At 45.5% G+C, this 19,902-nt stretch overlaps 1 protein-coding gene across 1 annotated transcript in view; it reads right to left on the bottom strand.

Annotated features, from left to right (window-relative positions):
• The window catches only part of PIP5K1B (phosphatidylinositol-4-phosphate 5-kinase type 1 beta), a 164,520-nt gene that overhangs the window by 77,657 nt on the left and 66,961 nt on the right, over nucleotides 1–19,902 (bottom strand). The window contains exons 2-3 of the mRNA XM_044272706.1: nucleotides 4,859–4,933; nucleotides 4,268–4,336 (exon numbers count right to left, since the gene is read on the bottom strand). Of these exons, the coding sequence (XP_044128641.1) occupies nucleotides 4,268–4,336 (69 nt within the window). The 5' untranslated portion in view covers nucleotides 4,859–4,933. The remainder of the gene's footprint in view (nucleotides 1–4,267; nucleotides 4,337–4,858; nucleotides 4,934–19,902) is intronic.

Below are 19,902 nucleotides of genomic sequence, written 5' to 3'. Positions count from 1 at the left end.
CTAAAAGGCTCAGATTAGGTGACAGACTCCCTTTAAATAAGCCTTGAGTCATTAAATAAGCCAGCATCTCATCTGCAGACAGTTGTTTCGAGGTGATTGCCCCTCATCAGTGCAGAGAGTACTGGCTTAACTGGGTGAGAGGCCTGTCAGGATTTGGGGGGGGGGGGGGGGGGTACTATCTCTCCTTGGGGAGAGAGCGCTTCAAAATTCCTGTGGTTGCCCTGCCTCCTCTGGCTACAGACATTACCAGCTTAATAGAAGTCTGTTGTAAGCTGGAAAAAAAACTCAGTGACCATAATCTTATCTAAATCTTCCACATGACTGTACTTTGTAATATATTCACAGGTAATACAGATATCAAAGCATGACAACAACTACAATACATTTCATAGTGCAACAGGATCAATACAGCTAAAACTAGTAGATAGAAAGTACAGTCGTGAAGATTCAGCCATCTACGGTAATTTAGAAGATATATAACATATCAGTTTCATACTTAAAGGGGTATTCTGGTTATATTAAAGGGCATCTGCAGCAGATTTGTACCTATGGCACTGGCTGACCTGTTACATGTGCTCTTGGCAGCTGAAGGCATCTGTGTTGGTCCCATGTTCATATGTGTCCACATTACTGAGACAAATAATGTTTTAATATATGCAAATGAGCCTCTAGGAGCATCGGGGGCGTTACCATTACTCCTAGAGGCTCTGCTCTCTCTGTAACTGCTGACAGGATCAGGCAGTGTAAACGTGATCACACCTGTCCTGCCCTGTCAATCAGAGGGCACAGCAGTTGCAGAGAGAGCAGAGCCTTTAGGTGTAATGGAAATGCCCCCTTTGCTCCTAGAGGCTCATTTGCATATATTTAAACTTACTTTTTCTCAGCAGTGCTGGGCACGTATGAACATGGGACCAACATGTGGAGCACAGCGGCGAGCCTTTATACACCAGTCGCAATAACGTGCCTTCCCCAGGGAACCAAGCGACTGACCAACGTGGAGTATGATTCAAGAATTAAAACAAAAGTTGACATTTCTGGTTTAGAATATGACAAAACAGACAAATCTTCTTATATTTGTAATAATGTTATACAGAATTCTACACAGCAATGCCTGCAAGGCAGCAGACTTCATCGCACACAGAGATGACTATAAATGGCCGAACACGCGCGATTATGCTCCAGTGGAAAATATGTTTACCAGATCCAATATTAAAAGTCACATTAACCTAGCTTTGGTAGTTATGGCTGCCTGCATGACAAATGGGAAGGTCGGCGCAGTCTAGGTAGGTAGACTTCATTTTCCACAAACATCCTCTACGATGCTCAGCACAGGCAGCCCGAATGCTACAATTCATTATATAGGGGCCGCTCCCAGACTGTAAGGGTCCATTCACACGTCCGCAAAATGGGTCCGCATCCATTCTGCAAAAAAATAGAACATGTCCTATTCTTGTCCGCAATTGCGGACAAGAAAAGGCATTTTCTATGAGAGTGCCAGCGATGTGTGGTCCGCAAAATGCGGAACGCACATTGCCGGTGTTTGTGTTTTGCGGATCCGCAAAACACATATGGACGTGTGAATGGACCCTAATGCTGTGTCGTACAGACAGGACAAAAAATGACTTTCTCTGTAGATTCTGTATTTTACTGGTGAACAGTAAAGGAAAAGAGTGATCAGAAAACATGAAAGCTGGTTGCCATTACTGTAGCTACATACACTGACAGCACAGGACAGATCGCATTTTCATTAGGCTTGTCCTACATTTAAAGGGCACCTGTCAGCAGACTTGTTACCTATGAAACTGGCTGACCTGTTACATGTGCGCTTGGCAGCTGAAGGCTTCTGTGTTGGTCCCATGTTCATATGGGCCTGTATTGTTGAGAAATGAGCCTCTAGGAGCAACAGGGGGGTTGCCTTTACCCCAGAACCTCTGCTCTCTATGCAACTGCTGCGCCCTCTGCACTTTGTAAACCAAGAACCCCCCCAGCCTGGATCGCCTCTAAGGTGTTAAAAGATGAAGGCAGCCAGTCAGTCAGGGCTTCCTTTCAACTTTATTACAGTCAAAAATCCGGCTCTACGCGTTTCCCTTCATCGGGAGCGCCCCGAAACACGTAAAGCCGGATTTTTGACCACCCCCCTCGTGAAGCGAGTACCTGCTCATAATAATTGTATACAGCTTATACATTTATCTTTTACCAATTTTTTATCATACAATGTTTATGCTGTTTTATATGGTACTCTAGGTGACATTCCACCGTTTGCTCCACACACCTACGGGCACATATCCCCTAGGCATGAGCGAGCGTTATATCCTCTCACGAGGTGTTCTCACAGACTGGGGTATAATATCACTAACCCCATGATTAGAACCTTAATACCGTTAGTGCACTGGCACTCGCTTTGGGTTATTGGAGTAGGTTGTATTGGGTGTTACCCCACCACTCTCCAACCCTCCTGTCTCCTCTATATACTGTCTATACGTGCAGACCACTCGTCCGCATGGTCAACCCATGAGCAGCCTCTCCACTATTGAAATTCCACTGATCTTTCCGTCTCTCTCCTAAAAATATATCTCTTCATCCTCTGGCGCCTCAAGTGTTTTTTGGTCTTCTGGATCTATCTTCCACAAGATCTGATTAACCCTCAACTCTCTTTCTGTTTCTATACGGCAAGCAAGCCAGATTACCATGTCTTATTGCTTCTGCCCCAATGCATTTTATCTAAAGATGGACGTGGTGTAATGTTTCTGCTATAAACTTTATCAGTTCTTAAAAAGAACCTGTCACCTCTCCTGACATGTCTGTTTTAGTAACCACGTGAATTCCTATGTAATATCAATTTTGGAACATCTTTTCTTCTGATGCTGTGTTGTGGCCTTCCCCTATTACTACTTCTAGAAGTTTATGAATGAATTGCTAGCAGGTCCAAGAGGGTGTTACCAACTGGGGGGTGTTCCTGCACAATCTAACATTATCTAATCAGTGTTGCTAGTATCAGACTGTGTTGGGACACGCCCACAACTGAAAACACCCAGTTGGATCCTTATTAGACTGCTGGCGATTTATTCGTAAACTTCTCGAAGGAATAATAGAGGAAAGGCAAAACATGCAGGTATAATAATAGATGCTCCAGAATTATTACATGCGGACTGCAGGTAGTTAATAACAGATACATGTCAGGAGAGATGTTCTCCCATAGTGTCCCCTGAGGTTGTCCAACAATGTGACCCTCGGACAAGGTTGCACAACGCCTTAATTATATCTTTACCTGAGGTCAAGAACAGACTGGAAATTTACAAGAACCTATTTTAAGGGACCTCTCAAAATCAGGAGTTGCAGTTATTCTCAAGGCACAGGGTTGATGCTGCACATGAAAGATCATACACTTGGCATAAAATGTGCTTCTTCTACATTCTACCCATAGGCAAAACTCCTATTATGTGGCAGTATTTCCTGCAGGTAGCACACAGTGGAGGCTGAAATGCTAAAATATAGCTCTATATTTCAGCCATTATTGTCTTATATGGGGAAATACATTCATCCGCTGCTTACAGACTTAAAAAAACTATTGATGAGCTTTGATATATTATTTCCCTTGACAATATCTATAAATAAAGGAATCAGAAGAGTAAACCTTAAAGGGGTTTCTGACTCCAGGCACCCCCCCGCCGATCAGCTGTTTGAAGAGGCCGTGGCTGGTAACACATGGACTAGGCGCAGCTCAATCCCATGCAAGTGAATGGGGCTGAACTGCAATACCAAGCATGGCCTCTATTCAATGGATGGTGCTGTGCTTGGTAAGCTGCTCTACTGAGTGCCGCAGCTTTTTCACGCAGCTGATTGGCGGGGGTCCAAGCCTGAAGCTAGGTCATCAATATCAGACTCTCGGGAAACAACTTTCAATGGTTGAACCAACTACATAAATTACAATGAATACAAATGTGAAGCGGAAAGTGAAGACAGACATTGGACAGTATGGTAGTATGGTTTATTGGGGCCACATGTCACAATATGTGTCACGTCCAATACGCCCCTTGTTTCTGCTGAAAGTATACATGTAGGACAGAATAGCGGCTTTTCTTCCGTTTCTACGTTATGAGAAGTCCCTTAAGATTTTCTTGAAAATGCAACTGATTTAGGGTATCACAACTATACCCAGACATTATTGATTATATGATGCCCATAATTCACCACAAAAAGTATGCCAAAGGGTACTATATCTCTGCCCTTTCTACATTGAAAGGTTTTCTACCCATGGTGCGCTTACCTTTTTGTAGGTTTTTTCCCCGTTTGGTCTTTCGCTTGTTGCGCTTCCATTCTCTGTGGCAGTAGACATCTAGGCGGAAGAATAATTTCCAGTTATGTAAAGGAAGAATGAAGAGGACAGACTTCTCACCTTGCTAGACGCTCGCTGAGCCCGGCAGGGTTACCTTTCCAGCTCTGTACCATCCCATCTCTGACAAGGGGGCAGATTATGACAGAAAAGCCGCTCTTACAATATACAAGGCCCTCTGCTGCTCTGAGGTTTCATAACAATTAAACTGCTTAGAATGTAACCTAAAATCTCCTCCGTTCCCCCGTGTCTGGCTCAAATTAAAAACGGGAAGAAGCCGATGGGGATTTGTTCATTTTGTAACGTTACAATGAGGCCAGTGCTTCGCTAATGCTCCTCTTGGCTGTAACACCAGCTAACACGAGAGACATTAGAAAACCTCGGCTTATATCGAGACTGGATATGCTCAATTTACACAGAAAGAGACAGCTCGGCGAAAACAGCCGTCAGGTTCCCGAAATCTGATTCTAATGCCCCCATGCAGCCTGCCCCGCTGCTTCTTGCACAAGGAACAGAAAGAACTACCTTTCCTCAGTTGTAAGTCATCTGAAGCAGGGGTGAGCGAGGGCACTGGTCATTTATGCGGCTTGTCCCAAGACCCTAGGAAAGGACAGAAAAACAAGGTCAGCCACTAAACAGCACATTTTCATGAACATTGGCTGCATGGTCAGCAAATACAAACTCTCGCATTCATATGATACATCACTATTAGATGTTTGAGCAACGTGTCTTCAGGGGTGCAGAAATTGGATGAGAGGGCCTGCTTCCATGTCGTTTCCTGCTAAAGTGGGAATACACCTTGGAGAGCGGTTGGTAGCTCATTTGGCGACAGCTATTCCTCCTGACTCCCCCCCCCCCCCCTGCACTTACACACTTGGCTTGTGTTCTCAGTGGCGACGGGAATACATCACCAATAGAAGATGATCAGGCTTGTTGAAATCTAACATTCTGATCAGAGCTGCGCGAATCGATTCATATGAATCTATTTGTCTCATCTAGCACAGTTTTATACCTGCGAGGGGCTTTCTCCGCTGCCCTAGATTCTCCCTCGGCCGCTTGGCTGACAGGGCTGGACATGTCAGCCAGCTCTGACAATGTTGCGCCTGCGCTGCTACTCCAAATAGCGGCACAAGCGCAGATGCTCTGCATCCGCTACTGGAGCAGCGATTGTGCATGCGCAGCCACACTTCCAGCCCTGTAAATCAGACAGAAGGGGGAAGCATCTACAGCAGCGGAGACAGCCCCTCGAAGGTATAGACCTCTGCCTGGTGAGACAAATAAATCTGTACAAATCAATTTGCTCATCTCTAATTCTGACTCTTCGTTCCTTCTATTTAGGCCTCTTTCCCATGAACGTATTTGTACCGTGGCCGTATTGCGGGCCTCACACTGTGGTTCCACAATACACAGATCACCAGCCGTGTGCATTCTGCATTCACTTGAATGAGTTCCGTTCCGTAGTTCCGTTGCGCAAGAATTTAGAACTTGTTCTATCTTTTTGCGGAACAGACGGATCGCAGACCCCATTCAGGTGAATGGGTCCTTGATCTGTTTGCGGCTGCCGCATGGTCGGTGCCCGTGCATTGCGGACCGCGATTGCGGTCCGCAGCACGGGCCTGGCCAGCACCGGGCCTTGTGAAAAAGGCCTTAGGGAGAGTTGGAACACCTCAGACACCTTAGATGGTTGTCTGGCCGCTGCTCCATTGCTGGCTATTTCCAGTTTATACAGGACCAGGATGTGGCTCAGTCCCAATCACAAACCTCAGTCACATCAGCTTTGGGGCCCATTCACAGAACCGTATGGTCGCCATGCCTGCAGACCACAAGTAGCGGTCCACAAAACACGGGAACCGGCCTTGTGAACTCGGCGTCACAGATGCAGACCCATTGACTTGAATAGGTCTGCGATCTGCAAGATACAGCTAAAGATAGCACATGTCCTCTTCTTTGCCGTATCTTGCGGATCACTGACCAATTCAAGTCAATGAGTCCTCATCCGCGATGCAGGAGTTCACACAGCCAATGCCTGTGTTTTGCGGATCGCTATTTGGGTATGGCGACCATATGGTAGTGTGAATGGCCCCTTAATGATATTTCACAGTAGTAACATAATTATCCGCATCCACTCAGAATGCATTAGGGCTGGACGGATGCGTTCGGGGCCGCTTGTGAGAGCCTTTAAACGGAACTCACAAGTGGAGCCCCGAACGCTAGTGTGAATGTAGCCTTAGACAGGCGAGTGGTGTTTGCTTTTACCGGTAAGGGGCACAGGTTGGGAGTCAGACCACAGGAGTTGTCAGCTCCAAGGCCAGACAACCCCTTTATCTCCACTGAATGACAATGGGGCTAATCCACTTGTAGATCTGCTGGTTCATGCAGAAATTCAGGTTTCAGCCACAAACTCCTAAACATGAGCATAGTGTTAGGCTACATGCACACGACCTTATGTGTTTTACGGTCTGCAAATTGCGGATCCGCAAAAAAAAAAAACGGATGACATCAGTAAGCCATTGTTTTGTTTTGTTTTTTTGCGGATCCATTGTAACAATGCATAAAACGGACAAGAATAGGACATGTTCTATTTTTTTTGCGGGGCTACGGAAGGGACATACTGATGCAGTCAGCACACAGTGTGCTGTCCGCATTTTTTGCTGACCCATTGAAATGAATAGGTCCAGCATTCTATCCGCAAAAAAAAACGGAACAGACACGGAAACAAAATACGTTCGTGTGCATGTACCCTTAAACAAAATGTGTCACCAAGCATTTTATCTGCCAGTTAAAATCAGATAATGACACATCTCCCTTTTTTCTAATCTGTTTTTATTTTCTGATTGTAGATTATGGGGGTGGCCATCTTTAAAAATCATTAAGAAAATTGCTTTACGGCAACTCCATGGTCCATAGACACAATGGTCAGGAGGGGACCTCAGTTGACTTCTATGGGAGAGTTTTCTAGGTATGCCCTGTGCAGAGGTCAGATGAGAGCTGATAAGCTTTGAAAATCATCTCCTGTGAACGGTGGATCCTGTCTTATCTATACACAGAGCTGGTATCATCACAGGCAAAATTAGAATGACAGATACGCGGGTAACTGCAGTAAAGTGATCTGTACAGACCAAGAAGTGGCGCCTATTAGGCCTCTTTCACACGAGCGTGACGGATTAGGTCCAGATGCGTTCAGTGAAACTCGCACCATTTTGCAAGCAAGTTCAGTCAGTTTTGTCTGCGATTGCGTTCAGTTGTTCCGTTTTTTCTGCGCGGGTGCAATGTGTTTTGATGCGTTTTTCACGCGCGTGATAAAAAACGGAAGGTTTACAAACAACATCTCTTAGCAACCATCAGTGAAAAACGCATCGCACACACACTTGTTTGCGGATGCAATGCGTTTTTCACGCAGCCCCATTCACTTCTATGGAGCCAGGGCTGCGTGAAAAACGCAGAATATAGAACATGCTGCGATTTTCACGCAACGCAGAACTGATGCGTGAAAAACAACGCTCAAGTACACAGCCCCATTGAAATGAATGGGTCAGGATTCAGGGAGGGTGCTATGCGTTCAGGTCACGCATTGCACCCGCGCGGAAAACTCGCTCATGTGAAAGAGGCCTTAGTCTTAGGGCTGTATTACACCAACAGATTATATCTGACCAATATCTGTCCAATCAGACCAATAGTTGGTGTGTATAACGAAAGATCTGTGTGTGTAAACGGCCATCTAACCAATGATTGGTCAGAAATCTGTCAGATAATCTGTTGGTGTAATACAGGCCTTACTTTATGCTTTTTATTTAAATAAATATATGGAAAATTAAAAATAACATCATCGAAAATTCTTTAAAAATATGTTAAACCTAAAAACGTGATTTAAACAATAGGCCATTTTCTGATGACACATTTCATTTAAGGTTGGTTTACACAGATTAAGGGTACGGCCACACAATCAACTTTCCTGATGCAGTTTCAAAGCCAAAATCGGAGAGGGTCATAAAAGGAGAGAAGGTATAAAGGACAGATATGACCCTTCTTTATTGGATCCACTCCTTGTTTTGGTCATGTGGCGGTACCCTACAGGTGCCTCCATTCCACATCTTTTTATTGGAGTTTTTTTTTTTTTAATTGTTTTAAAAAAACTTAATCAAATTTGTGTGTTTTTACAAGCAATTTTGTGGATTGTGTTTTTTAGTAAGACAATTTGTTTTCCTATAGTAAAGTCTATAGAAAAAAAGATGAAAAAACACCACATACAGATCATGCTCCAATAAAAAAAAATTAATAAAAAACACCAAGGGAGCAACAAGCACACGGAAACTGTATTCAAATGTCTTTGAGTTTGTAGGGTGTTTTATAATTTCCTTTTCACCTGCTTGCAACATCTGGCCGCTGCGTATTTTGCTACAAGAAATACACTGACATAAATGCGCAGAGTACTGTGAGACCCCCTAACTCACTTCGGTCCCCCTTACACAAGTGAAGGCACATAACATCTGCATGAATTTCAGTGCAGATATGTGTGTTTCTGTACCATATCTGCACCAAATTCAGCATTTTTTTAATGAGAATTTGATGCAGTTTTGCCACTGATCTCAACCTCCTTTTGAAAAGTATGAAATCTGCAGCTAAAACCGCAAACATAACTGACATGCTGCAGATTTGGAAATCCTCACGGCAGGTCATATTCCACACAGAATAAAAATCCAAAGTGTAGATAAGATTTGTATAATCCCATACAGTTTTCTGGTACTGTACGAGGCTGTGGTTTTTCCGCAAGGAAATCCGAGAGGAAACACTGCACATATTCCGCAATGTGTACAGGTGGCCTTAAAACTGAAGCAAACATGCATGATTCGCAGCGCACCTTGGAAAATCAATGAGCGCCACATTTTCCTATTCATTCACAGCTATAATCCAGAACAAAATTAAGCCTTAACTTGTGAACTTGGTCCAAGGGCTCATTCACATAGCAGGACCACACGCACAGCAGCTATACAGTCCCTAAGGCCCTAAAATTCCACTAAGTCACTGCCTCTTTATGGCCATAGTCACCCTTAGAAGAATTGGAGACATAAAGAGGTACAGTATGACCGCATATCTGCTGTCAGGGCCACCCAGGATGTTGGTTCCAGGGCACTCTCTTATGTGAGGACATGCAGTGAATTCTTTATTGAATTATATGAAAGGACACATTTCGATATGATAACCTTTTTCAAGTCGTATCTGGTAATTAGTGCTCCATAACCAACCGGTTTGACTTTGGGCTAAAGCTAAGGGCGTTATCCTGGCATTCACACTTTAACCCCCCCCCCCCCCCCCCCCATAGAGGGATTTGGACTTCGCTGTAGGGAGCCACCAGACCACTACCCCCTGGAGTCGTCCCTGTGTGGTTGATAGCTGACCCATGGGTCAGAGACACCAGTGCAAGCTACCAAATGAACAGGCAAACACGTAGTCAAAGGCAGGGGTCAGGGCAGGCTGAGTTCTTGTGAATACAAGATGCAGATTCAAGGTCAGGGCTGTAAACAGGCACAGGTCAGAACAGGCAGCTGAGAGTCAGAATCCGGTAAACACGCAAGGGTGGATACACGGCAGACAACAGAAAACAATAGAAACTTAAAGGGGTATTCAGGTTAGAGAAAGTTAACCCATATCCACAGGATCGGGGATAACTATTAAATTGTGGGGGTCCCTTCTACTGGGACCCCCAATGATCACAAAAACGGGGGTCCCATACCTGATGAAAAGAATGGAGTGAGTGATTGGAAATGGGCGTCGCTGCTCTATTCATTTTTAAGGGAGCACTGGAGATAGCCGAGTACAGAGGTTATTTCCACTGTTCCCATGGAAATGAATGGAGCAGCGGCGTGTATTTCAAATCACTCACTCCATCCATTTCATCAGGTATGGGACCCCTGTCAACCAGCCAATCCATCCATTTTCAGGGGGCCCCACGTGGTACATGGCCCTTCTCGTGATCGGTAATGGTCCCAGCGGTAGTTGCACCCTTTTTGATCTAATAGCTGTCCTCTATCCACAGGATAACTTTCTTCAACCACAATACCCCTTTAAACTAGGAACCCAATTGTTCTGACAAGGAAATGATGTCAGCACCACAGTCTTATAGCAGAAAGCTGATTAGCAAGTAGAAGCAGCCATGCAACTGCACACAGCATGAACATGAGGGGAGTGGTGGTAGCAGAACTGCGGGGAGTAGTGTTCATTGAGTAATGTTCCTAATACAAGAAACTGAGCAGTGGCGGACCCGGGCTGCCGATGTAACAACTACAATTTTTGAGTAACTTTACAAAAACAAACAAACTCGGACTTTTCATCTTTTACTCTACTGGCAAATAGAGATATATATTTATATACCGGTACATTATGTGGCAGATTTACTAATCCTAGATGGTGTGAACCTGCACCAGATTTATCACAGGGGCTCAGGCTGGATGATAAATGTGGTGCAGGGATGGACATTTTAGCCTAACTTTATACCATACAAACTATTGGTTGGCTTACTTTGAGAATTTTCACACAAAACATGGCGTTTTATGCCCTACCCTCTTCCCATTAAGCCCTGCCCATTTTCAAGCAAGTCAGAAACAACTGTAGAAACAATAGATACACCAAACTGTGTCAATATGCGCTACTTTTTAGGCTAGGGCTACACGGTGACATGTGTTGCACGATTTCTTGTCGAAGATAAAAATTGCGTGACATTTCTTATAATGATAGTCAATGGTGTTGCACCGCGGCATACAGCTACTGCGACACAACAGTCACAGCATGTTGGCACGTGACAACTGTTGCAGTGTAGTTGCACCCTTTTTGTTGTGAGACAACACACGTCGCTGTGTAGCCCTAGTGAATCTGACCCTATGGTCTGTAAAGACTACTACTCAGGTTTTTACCTTCCACATCCTTGAAGGAGAGTCTACACAAGCCCTAATAACATACACAGGACAGGAGGATGCAGGGAGGAGCAGTCAGCACTAGCCTTTACCCGACCTTGCAGGGTGCAGGCGCCAATCTAAAGGATCCGAGATAATGGCAGGTAATAAAAGAGAATAATAAAGCGCAGTTCACATTACAGTCATGTGAGGTAGTGTCAATAGTATACTGGTAAACATGTAAACCACACTCTCAGGATCTTAGTGGTTGACAAGTTCACTACATAAGCAGAACAACGTCACTTTTCATGTATTCCGCATCACATCTCCGGCTGGACTACAGCACAGGGATCTGATGGCAAACTTTCCTAGCAGATGATTCTGGTCCACAGAGCCAATTGTGAATAAAGCGAACCCAGTCATATCTCCAGGCAGATTGCAAGCTCTCGCGGGCAGGGTCCTCTCCCTCTGTACCAGTCTGTTACTAAGTTCATGCACATTGTACTTGTGTTGTTTTAGGCTAGATTCACACTTCTCCGGCAGGTGAACAGCCTGCCGGATCCGTGCTGCCGCTAGTGCACGCGTGCCGCCGGAGGTCCGCTCCAGCCCCATTGACTATAAGCATACATGCCGAGAGGTGGCCGGAATAAAACGACAACATGTTCACCCGCCGGAACAGCCTGCCGCAGAAGGTTGCCGCTAGTGTGAAACTAGCCTTATACTATGTATGTATACCCCCTCTTAGATGGAATGAATCTACATAGTAATAATAATAATAGGAGCTGAGTAGACTGATATATAGCTTTATGGGAAGTGATTCAGTAGCTCTTATAATTTACCCATTTACATCTCTGCTCATTCTGGGGTTTGGAGTGGTTTAATTAGTCTTGACATCTATATCTGCCTACACAGTCATAGAAGGAAGGCTGTCAATCACCGTGTAGGACCGCCCACTTGACTCCTAATCACAGAAAAAGCAAAGAGTTAAATGGATAAAGTAATACAGATTTTTCTCCAATAAAGCTATATATCAATCTGCTCAGCTCCTCCTGGTCTAGGACCTCCTGTCTGCAGACTGCACTGCATTTTCAAGTGGGTGAAGCTAATTTTAGAAACAACTCACAGAGGTCACTGATCGGCCATTAAAAGTATTCATATGGAAGTCACATTAGGCCAGACTGATTCTCAGTAAGCCTATCATGATGTCACTAAAAATACAGCCTCCAGCATTTCAGGTGGTGTACCTACAAGGCTACTTTCACACCAGCGTTTTTTCTGGATCCATCACAGATCAGCAAAAACGCTTCTGTTAATACAACCATCTGCATCCATTATGAACGGATCCGGTCGTATTATCTTTAAAATAGCCAAGACGGATCCGTCATGAACACCATCGTAAGGGTCCATTCACACGTCCGTAGTGTACTGCGGATCCGCAATAAACTGGGTCGGCACCTATATAGAAATGACTATTCTTGTCCGCTAGGACATGTTCTATTTTTTACAGGCGCCGCGGATCGGAAGTACAGAGCCGTCCCCATTAAGAATGAATGGGTCCGCACCCGTTCCGCAGAATTGTGGAACGGATGCGACCCCTTTCTACGGACATGTGAATGGACCCTAAGTCAATGGGGATGGATCCATTTTCTATTGTGTCAGAGAAAATTGATCCGTCCCCATTGACTTACATTGTAAGTCATGACGGATCCGTCATGCTCCGCACCGCATCGGGGATAGAAAAACGTTGCTTGCAGAGTTATTCTGGAGGAAAGGGAAAGCACAAGTGTGAAAGTAGCCTAAGGTGTTACTCAGAAAAATATGCTACAAGTAGTAACAAAGGTCACAAGAATTATTTGACTTTAAATAAACATGTCACCACAGAGAGGTTAAAGGGAATGTGTCATCAGAATATGACCTATTGTGTAAATAATGTTATGATAAACATTTGTTGTTTTGTTTTTTTAGAATTTTTGTTGTTGTTTTTTACATTTTTCTACACTAAAAAATTGTATATAATCCTGTCATTTTCACACTAGCCTTGACGCCTAAAATATGTTAAGACCTCCTAGGGTCATTTATCAAACTGGTGTAAAGGAAAACTAGTTTAGTTGCCCATAGCAACCAATCAGATTCCACCTTTCATTTTCCAGAGAAGCTCTGACAATAAAAAGGGGGAATCTGATTGGCTGCTATGGGCAACTAAAGCTACTTTCACACTTGCGCTTGATCGGATCCGTTCTGAACGGATCCGATCATATTAATGCAGACGGAGGCTCCGTTCAGTACGGATCCGTCTGCATTAATAACTTAGAAAAATTTCTAAGTGCGAAAGTAGCCTGAGCGGATCCGTTCAGACTTTCAATGTAAAGTCAATGGGGGACGGATCCGCTTGAAGATTGAGCCATATGGTGTCATCTTCAAGTGGATCCGTTCCCATTGACTTACATTGTAAGTCTGAACGGATCCGCTCGCCTCCGCACGGCCAGGCGGACAGCTGAAAGCTGCAAGCAGCGTTCAGCTGTCCGCCTGGCCGTGCGGAGGTGAGCGGAGCGGAGGCTGAACGCCGCCAGACTGATGCAGTCTGAGCGGATCCGCATCCATTCAGACTGCATCAGGGCTGGACGGAGGCGTTCGGGTCCGCTCGTGAGCCCCTTCAAACGGAGCTCACGAGCGGACCGACGAACGCTAGTGTGAAAGTAGCCTAAGTCATTTCTACTTTACACCATTTTTGAGAACTCTACCCCCTTGTCTTTTGAGAGCAGCTACATGGGCCATAGACAGAATGGGCAGGAGGAGACCCCACTGACTTCTATGGGAGAGTTTAATGGACATGCTCTGTGACCTGTGCAGAGGTGAGGAAGGAGCAGAAAAGCTGTGATATCACCTATTATGAATCATGGACAACGTGCTATTTATATAGAGGTGTTACTTGTCATTGTAATTCTGCCTGTGATGATAACAAGACAGCTATCAAAAACTTACCTTTACAGAACAGGAAATTGTGACCTATTATTAGACCTAGTGGCCAGTGCGAAAAATGCAGGATTAGGCCTTCATTTACGGGCCGTTTTATGTGTTCGGTATACGGTCTGTATATGGAACCATTCATTTTAATGGAAAAAAAACTGAAAATACTCTGTATGCATTCCGTTTCCGTATTAGCGTTTCGTTGAGAGATAGAACATGTCCTATTATTGCCCGCAAATCATGTTCCGTGACTCCATTCAAGTCAATGGGTCCGCAAAAAAAACGGAACACATATGGAATGTACTCCGCATGTCTTCCGTATCCGTTCTGTTTTTGCGGAGCCATCTATTGAAAATTTTATGCCCAGCCAAATTTCTTCTATGTAATTACTGTATACTGTATATGCCATACGGAAAAACTGAATGGATTCGTTAAAAACGGACTGCAAAACACTGAAAAAGCCATACGGTCGTGTGCAGGAGGCCTTATACACATTTTTTTTTAAATATTGATAGTGGGAAAAAAAATCACCAAACATTCTAAAACCAAAAAAAATTAACATAAAAACTTGATTTAAACTAAAGTTGTCCCATTTAAACAACTTATCCCCTATGAATAGGAAAGGGGATAAGTGCCTGACTTGCAGGACCAATGAGGCTCCGCCGATCACTTGAATGGGGGGGGGGGGGGGGGGGGCCCGTGTTTCCAAGCTTGAATGCAACAACGCCACACATGCGCGCTGCTGCTCCATTCAACCCCTATAGAGCTGTATGGAGCAGCAGAATTCAGGTGTGTCCAACACGCCATTCAAATGGGGGAACACGGGCCCCTATTCTAGTGATTGCTGAGGGCCGGAACACCTGGCCATAGACCCTACAGGGAAACTTCCTAGTGGGCTTATGCCCAGGGAGCTGCCTGAGCCCTCCTCACAGCCGCCAGCCTTGGTAACTAATGATCTGACGCTTCCTTCCTGACTCCTGAATTCAGCTGTATTGCCATCCTAAGGCAACTGAAATATGAGGACAGAATGTGGCAGCTGGTGCTGAGGGGAAGTTTTTGGGGACATATTTCGGGCTGCTTGGGCAGTATTTTGTGATGCACTGGGGTATTTGGCTCTGCTGGGGTGGTATGAAGTGTCACAATATGGTATTGCTGGCCCTGCCTCCTTGTGTTGACAATGCCTTCTGTCAGTTTGAGCCCCACTACAAAATAGGGCCACATTTAGCCCATCTCTGCAGATCAGACATATATTTGTTGCTGTAATGGGTCAACCCCTTAAAATCAATTGGTACATTGGTACACAAATGATTGTCCCTTTTTATGTTTTCAATTGAATTTAAGCAGCTAAGCAGTCTAAGCACTCAACTGAGCCGAAGATGAAGCAAGAGGGTGATAATTGCAAACAAGAACAATAGGGTGTTGCATATCAGGTCCACCCCCAAGAGGATTTATGCAAATATTAACTTGCTATTTTGATGTATGGATGGTTCTATTGTTCATAGGGCACAAATACACACCCTTTTTCTTAGAAAGAGTAAGGCTACTTTCACACTTGCGCTTGATCGGATCCGTTCTGAACGGATCCGATCATATTAATGCAGACGGAGGCTCCGTTCAGTACGGATCCGTCTGCATTAATAACTTAGAAAAATTTCGCAAGTGCGCAAGTAGCCTGAGCGGATCCGTTCAGACTTTCAATGTAAAGTCAATGGGGGACGGATCCGCTTGAAGATTGAGCCATATGGTGACATCTTCAAGCGGATCCGTTCCCATTGACTTACATTGTAAGTCTGAACGGATCCGCTCGCCTCCGCACGGCCAGGCGGACACCCGAACGCTGCAAGCAGCGTTCAGCTGTCCGCCTGTCCGTGCGGAGGCGAGCGGAGCGGAGGCTGAACGCCGCCAGACTGATGCAGTCTGAGCGGATCCGCGTCCATTCAGACTGCATCAGGGCTGGACGGAGGCGTTTGGGTCCGCTCGTGAGCCCCTTCAAACGGAGCTCACGAACTGACCCATGAACGCTAGTGTGAAAGTAGCCTTAGCTGACAACTGTGACCATAAAGCTGGAAGAAATGTGAAATTACATTGGGGCAGATTTACTAAGGCCTCATGCACACGACCGTTGTGTGCATCCGTGGCCGTTGTGCCGTTTTCCGTTTTTTTTCGCGGACCCATTGACTTTCAATGGGTCCGTGGAAAAATCGGAAAATGCACCGTTTTGCAGCCGAGGCCGTGATCCGTGTATCCTGTCCGTCAAAAAAATAGGACCTGTCCTATTTTTTTGACGGACAACGGTTCACGGACCCATTCAAGTCAATGGGTCCGTGAAAGAACACGGATGCACACAAGAGTGGCATCCGTGTCCGTGATCCGTGGCCGTAGGTTGCTTTCATACAGACGGATCCGAAGATCCGTCTGCATAAAAGCTTTTTCTGATCTAAGTTTTCACTTCGTGAAAACTCATTTCCGACAGTATATTCTAACACAGAAGTGTTCCCATGGTGATGGGGACGCTTCTAGTTAGAATACACTACAAACTTTGTACAAGACTGCCCCCTGCTGCCTGGCAGCACCCGATCTCTTACAGGGGGATATGATAGCACAATTAACCCCTTCAGGTGCGGCACCTAAAGGGGTTAATTGTACTATCATATTCCCCTGTAAGAGATCAGGGCTGCCAGGCAGCAGGGGGCAGACCCCCCCCCCCCCAGTTTGAATATCGTTGGTGGCACAGTGTGCCCCCACCATCGCCCCCCCCTCCCTCCCTCTATTGTATTAAATCGTTGGTGGCACAGTGTGCCAACCACCATCGGCCCCCCTCCCTCCCTCTATTGTATTAAATCGTTGGTGGCACAGTGTGCCAACCACCATCGGCCCCCCTCCCTCCCTCTATTGTATTAAATCGTTGGTGGCACAGTGTGCCAACCACCATCGGCCCCCCCCCCCTCCCTCTATAGCAGTAACATTGGTGGCAGTGTGCGGTCTCAACAGTAGAAGATTCATACTTACCTGCTTGCTGCTGCGATGTCTGTGAACGGCCGGGAGCTCCTCCTACTGGTAAGTGACAGTTCTTTAGCAATGCGCCGCACAGACCTTTCACTTACCAGTAGGAGGAGCTCCCGGCCGGACACAGACATCGCAGCAGCAAGCAGGTAAGTATGAATCTTCTACTGTTGAGACCGCACACTGCCACCAATGTTACTGCTATAGAGGGAGGGGGGGGGGGCGATGGTGGTTGGCACACTGTGCCACCAACGATTTAATACAATAGAGGGAGGGAGGGGGGCCGATGGTGGTTGGCACACTGTGCCACCAACGATTTAATACAATAGAGGGAGGGAGGGGGGCCGATGGTGGTTGGCACACTGTGCCACCAACGATTTAATACAATAGAGGGAGGGAGGGGGGCCGATGGTGGTTGGCACACTGTGCCACCAACGATTTAATACAATAGAGGGAGGGAGGGGGGCCGATGGTGGTTGGCACACTGTGCCACCAACGATTTAATACAATAGAGGGAGGGAGGGGGGGGCGATGGTGGGGGCACACTGTGCCACCAACGATATTCAAACTGGGGAGGGGGGGGGGGTCTGCCCCCTGCTGCCTGGCAGCCCTGATCTCTTACAGGGGAATATGATAGTACAATTAACCCCTTTAGGTGCCGCACCTAAAGGGGTTAATTGTGCCATCATATCCCCCAGTAAGAGATCGGGTGCTGCCAGGCAGCAGGGGGCAGTCTTGTACAAAGTTAGTAGTGTATTCTAACCTGAAGCGTCCCCATCACCATGGGAACGCCTCTGTGTTAGAATATACTCTCGGATCTGAGGTTCACGAAGTAGCTCATATCCGACAGTATATTCTAACATAGAGGCGTTCCCATGGTGATGGGGACGCTTCAAGTTAAAATATACCATCGGATTGGAGAAAACTCCAATCCGATGGTATAAAAGAACTCCAGACTTTACATTGAAAGTCAATGGGGACGGATCCGTTTGAAATGGCACCATATTGTGTCAACATCAAACGGATCCGTCCCCATTGACTTGCATTGTAATTCAGGACGGATCCATTTGGCTCCGCACGGCCAGGCGGACACCAAAACGACTTTTTTTTCATGTCCGTGGATCCTCCAAAAATCAAGGAAGACCCACGGACGAAAAAACGGTCACGGATCACGGACCCACGGACCCCGTTTTTGCGGACCGTGAAAAAAAAACTGTCGTGTGCATGAGGCCTAAGCCTGCAGATGCTGTAAACTTAGACAGGCTGTATAGATCTGCACCAGATTTATCACAGGGGATCAAGCTGGATGCTAAATGTGGTTGGCTTACTTCGAGACAGAATTTTAAGACAAAAAGATAGCACAGTTTTGGCGCAAAATGTTGTCTCGTACCCTTGATGTCCCACCTCTTCCCAATAAGTCCCACCCCTTTTTTGAGCAGGTGGTAAAAAGTCTTAGGAACCCTAGTTGCACAAAATTGCCCCACTTTTACCCCAAATTTTAAGCGCATTACATTAGTAAACCTGGGCCATTGTATCATGTGCAGGCCATCACAAAGTCTATGGGAGGAATTTATTGAGAGCGGGTTTCTTACGCCTGGATCCTCATCAATGTAAACAGACACATCTTTAGGATAATTTTTAGTGACCCTGTAGTGAAGTTGTGACAAAAGTCCATTTTTTAGACACAATAGTTGGTACTATAGAATGCTTAGATTGTGAGCATGGCGAATGTCATGAATGAAAAATGTTCATGGAAATCAAGGGTAGAAAGAAGAACTGTGTATTTTATAAGTAACCTTCCAAGTATAACCTTCCTAAACAGAGCAGGTATTGTTCTGTCTGGGGATGTTCCAGTTTTGAAGGCACTTTTTTTACCTAAATGTACGGCCACACGGTCATATTACCTGATGCTGTTTCGGAAGCCAAAACCAGGACAGAATTGAAAAATGAGAACTGGTATCTTTCCTTTATACAGGTCCTTCTAAAAAAATTAGCATATTGTGATAAAGTTCATTATTTTCTGTAATGTACTGATAAACATTAGACTTTCATATATTTTAGATTCATTACACACAACTGAAGTAGTTCAAGCCTTTTATTGTAGGGGTGCACCGAAATGAAAATTCTGGTCCGAAACCGAAAATTCAGGATGCCCTTGACCGAAAACCGAAACCGAAACTGCCTTTTTGCCCAAATACTTTTAAAATACTTTTTTTTAAATCATTTTATTAATAATTCTTTCACATGCACCCCACACACAGCTGCTCTGGGTAGGCAGACACACACAGCTCTGCTACATACACCACACACACTACTGTTCTGGATTCACACTATACACCTATCTTTGCTGCATTATACACATGAAGCACCCTCAGCTCTGCTACATGCACCCCACACACAGCTGCTCTGGGTAGGCAGACACACACAGCTCTGCTACATACACCACACACACTACTGTTCTGGATTCACACTATACACCTATCTTTGCTGCATTATACACATGAAGCACCCTCAGCTCTGCTACATGCACCCCACACACAGCTGCTCTGGGTAGGCAGACACACACAGCTCTGCTACATACACCACACACACTACTGTTCTGGATTCACACTATACACCTATCTTTGCTGCATTATACACATGAAGCACCCTCAGCTCTGCTACATGCACCCCACACACAGCTGCTCTGGGTAGGCAGACACACACAGCTAT

The sequence above is a fragment of the Bufo gargarizans genome, chromosome 1 (genome assembly GCF_014858855.1).
Source record: "Bufo gargarizans isolate SCDJY-AF-19 chromosome 1, ASM1485885v1, whole genome shotgun sequence".
NCBI lineage: Eukaryota > Metazoa > Chordata > Amphibia > Anura > Bufonidae > Bufo > Bufo gargarizans.
This window is presented reverse-complemented; position numbering and strand designations above follow the sequence as displayed.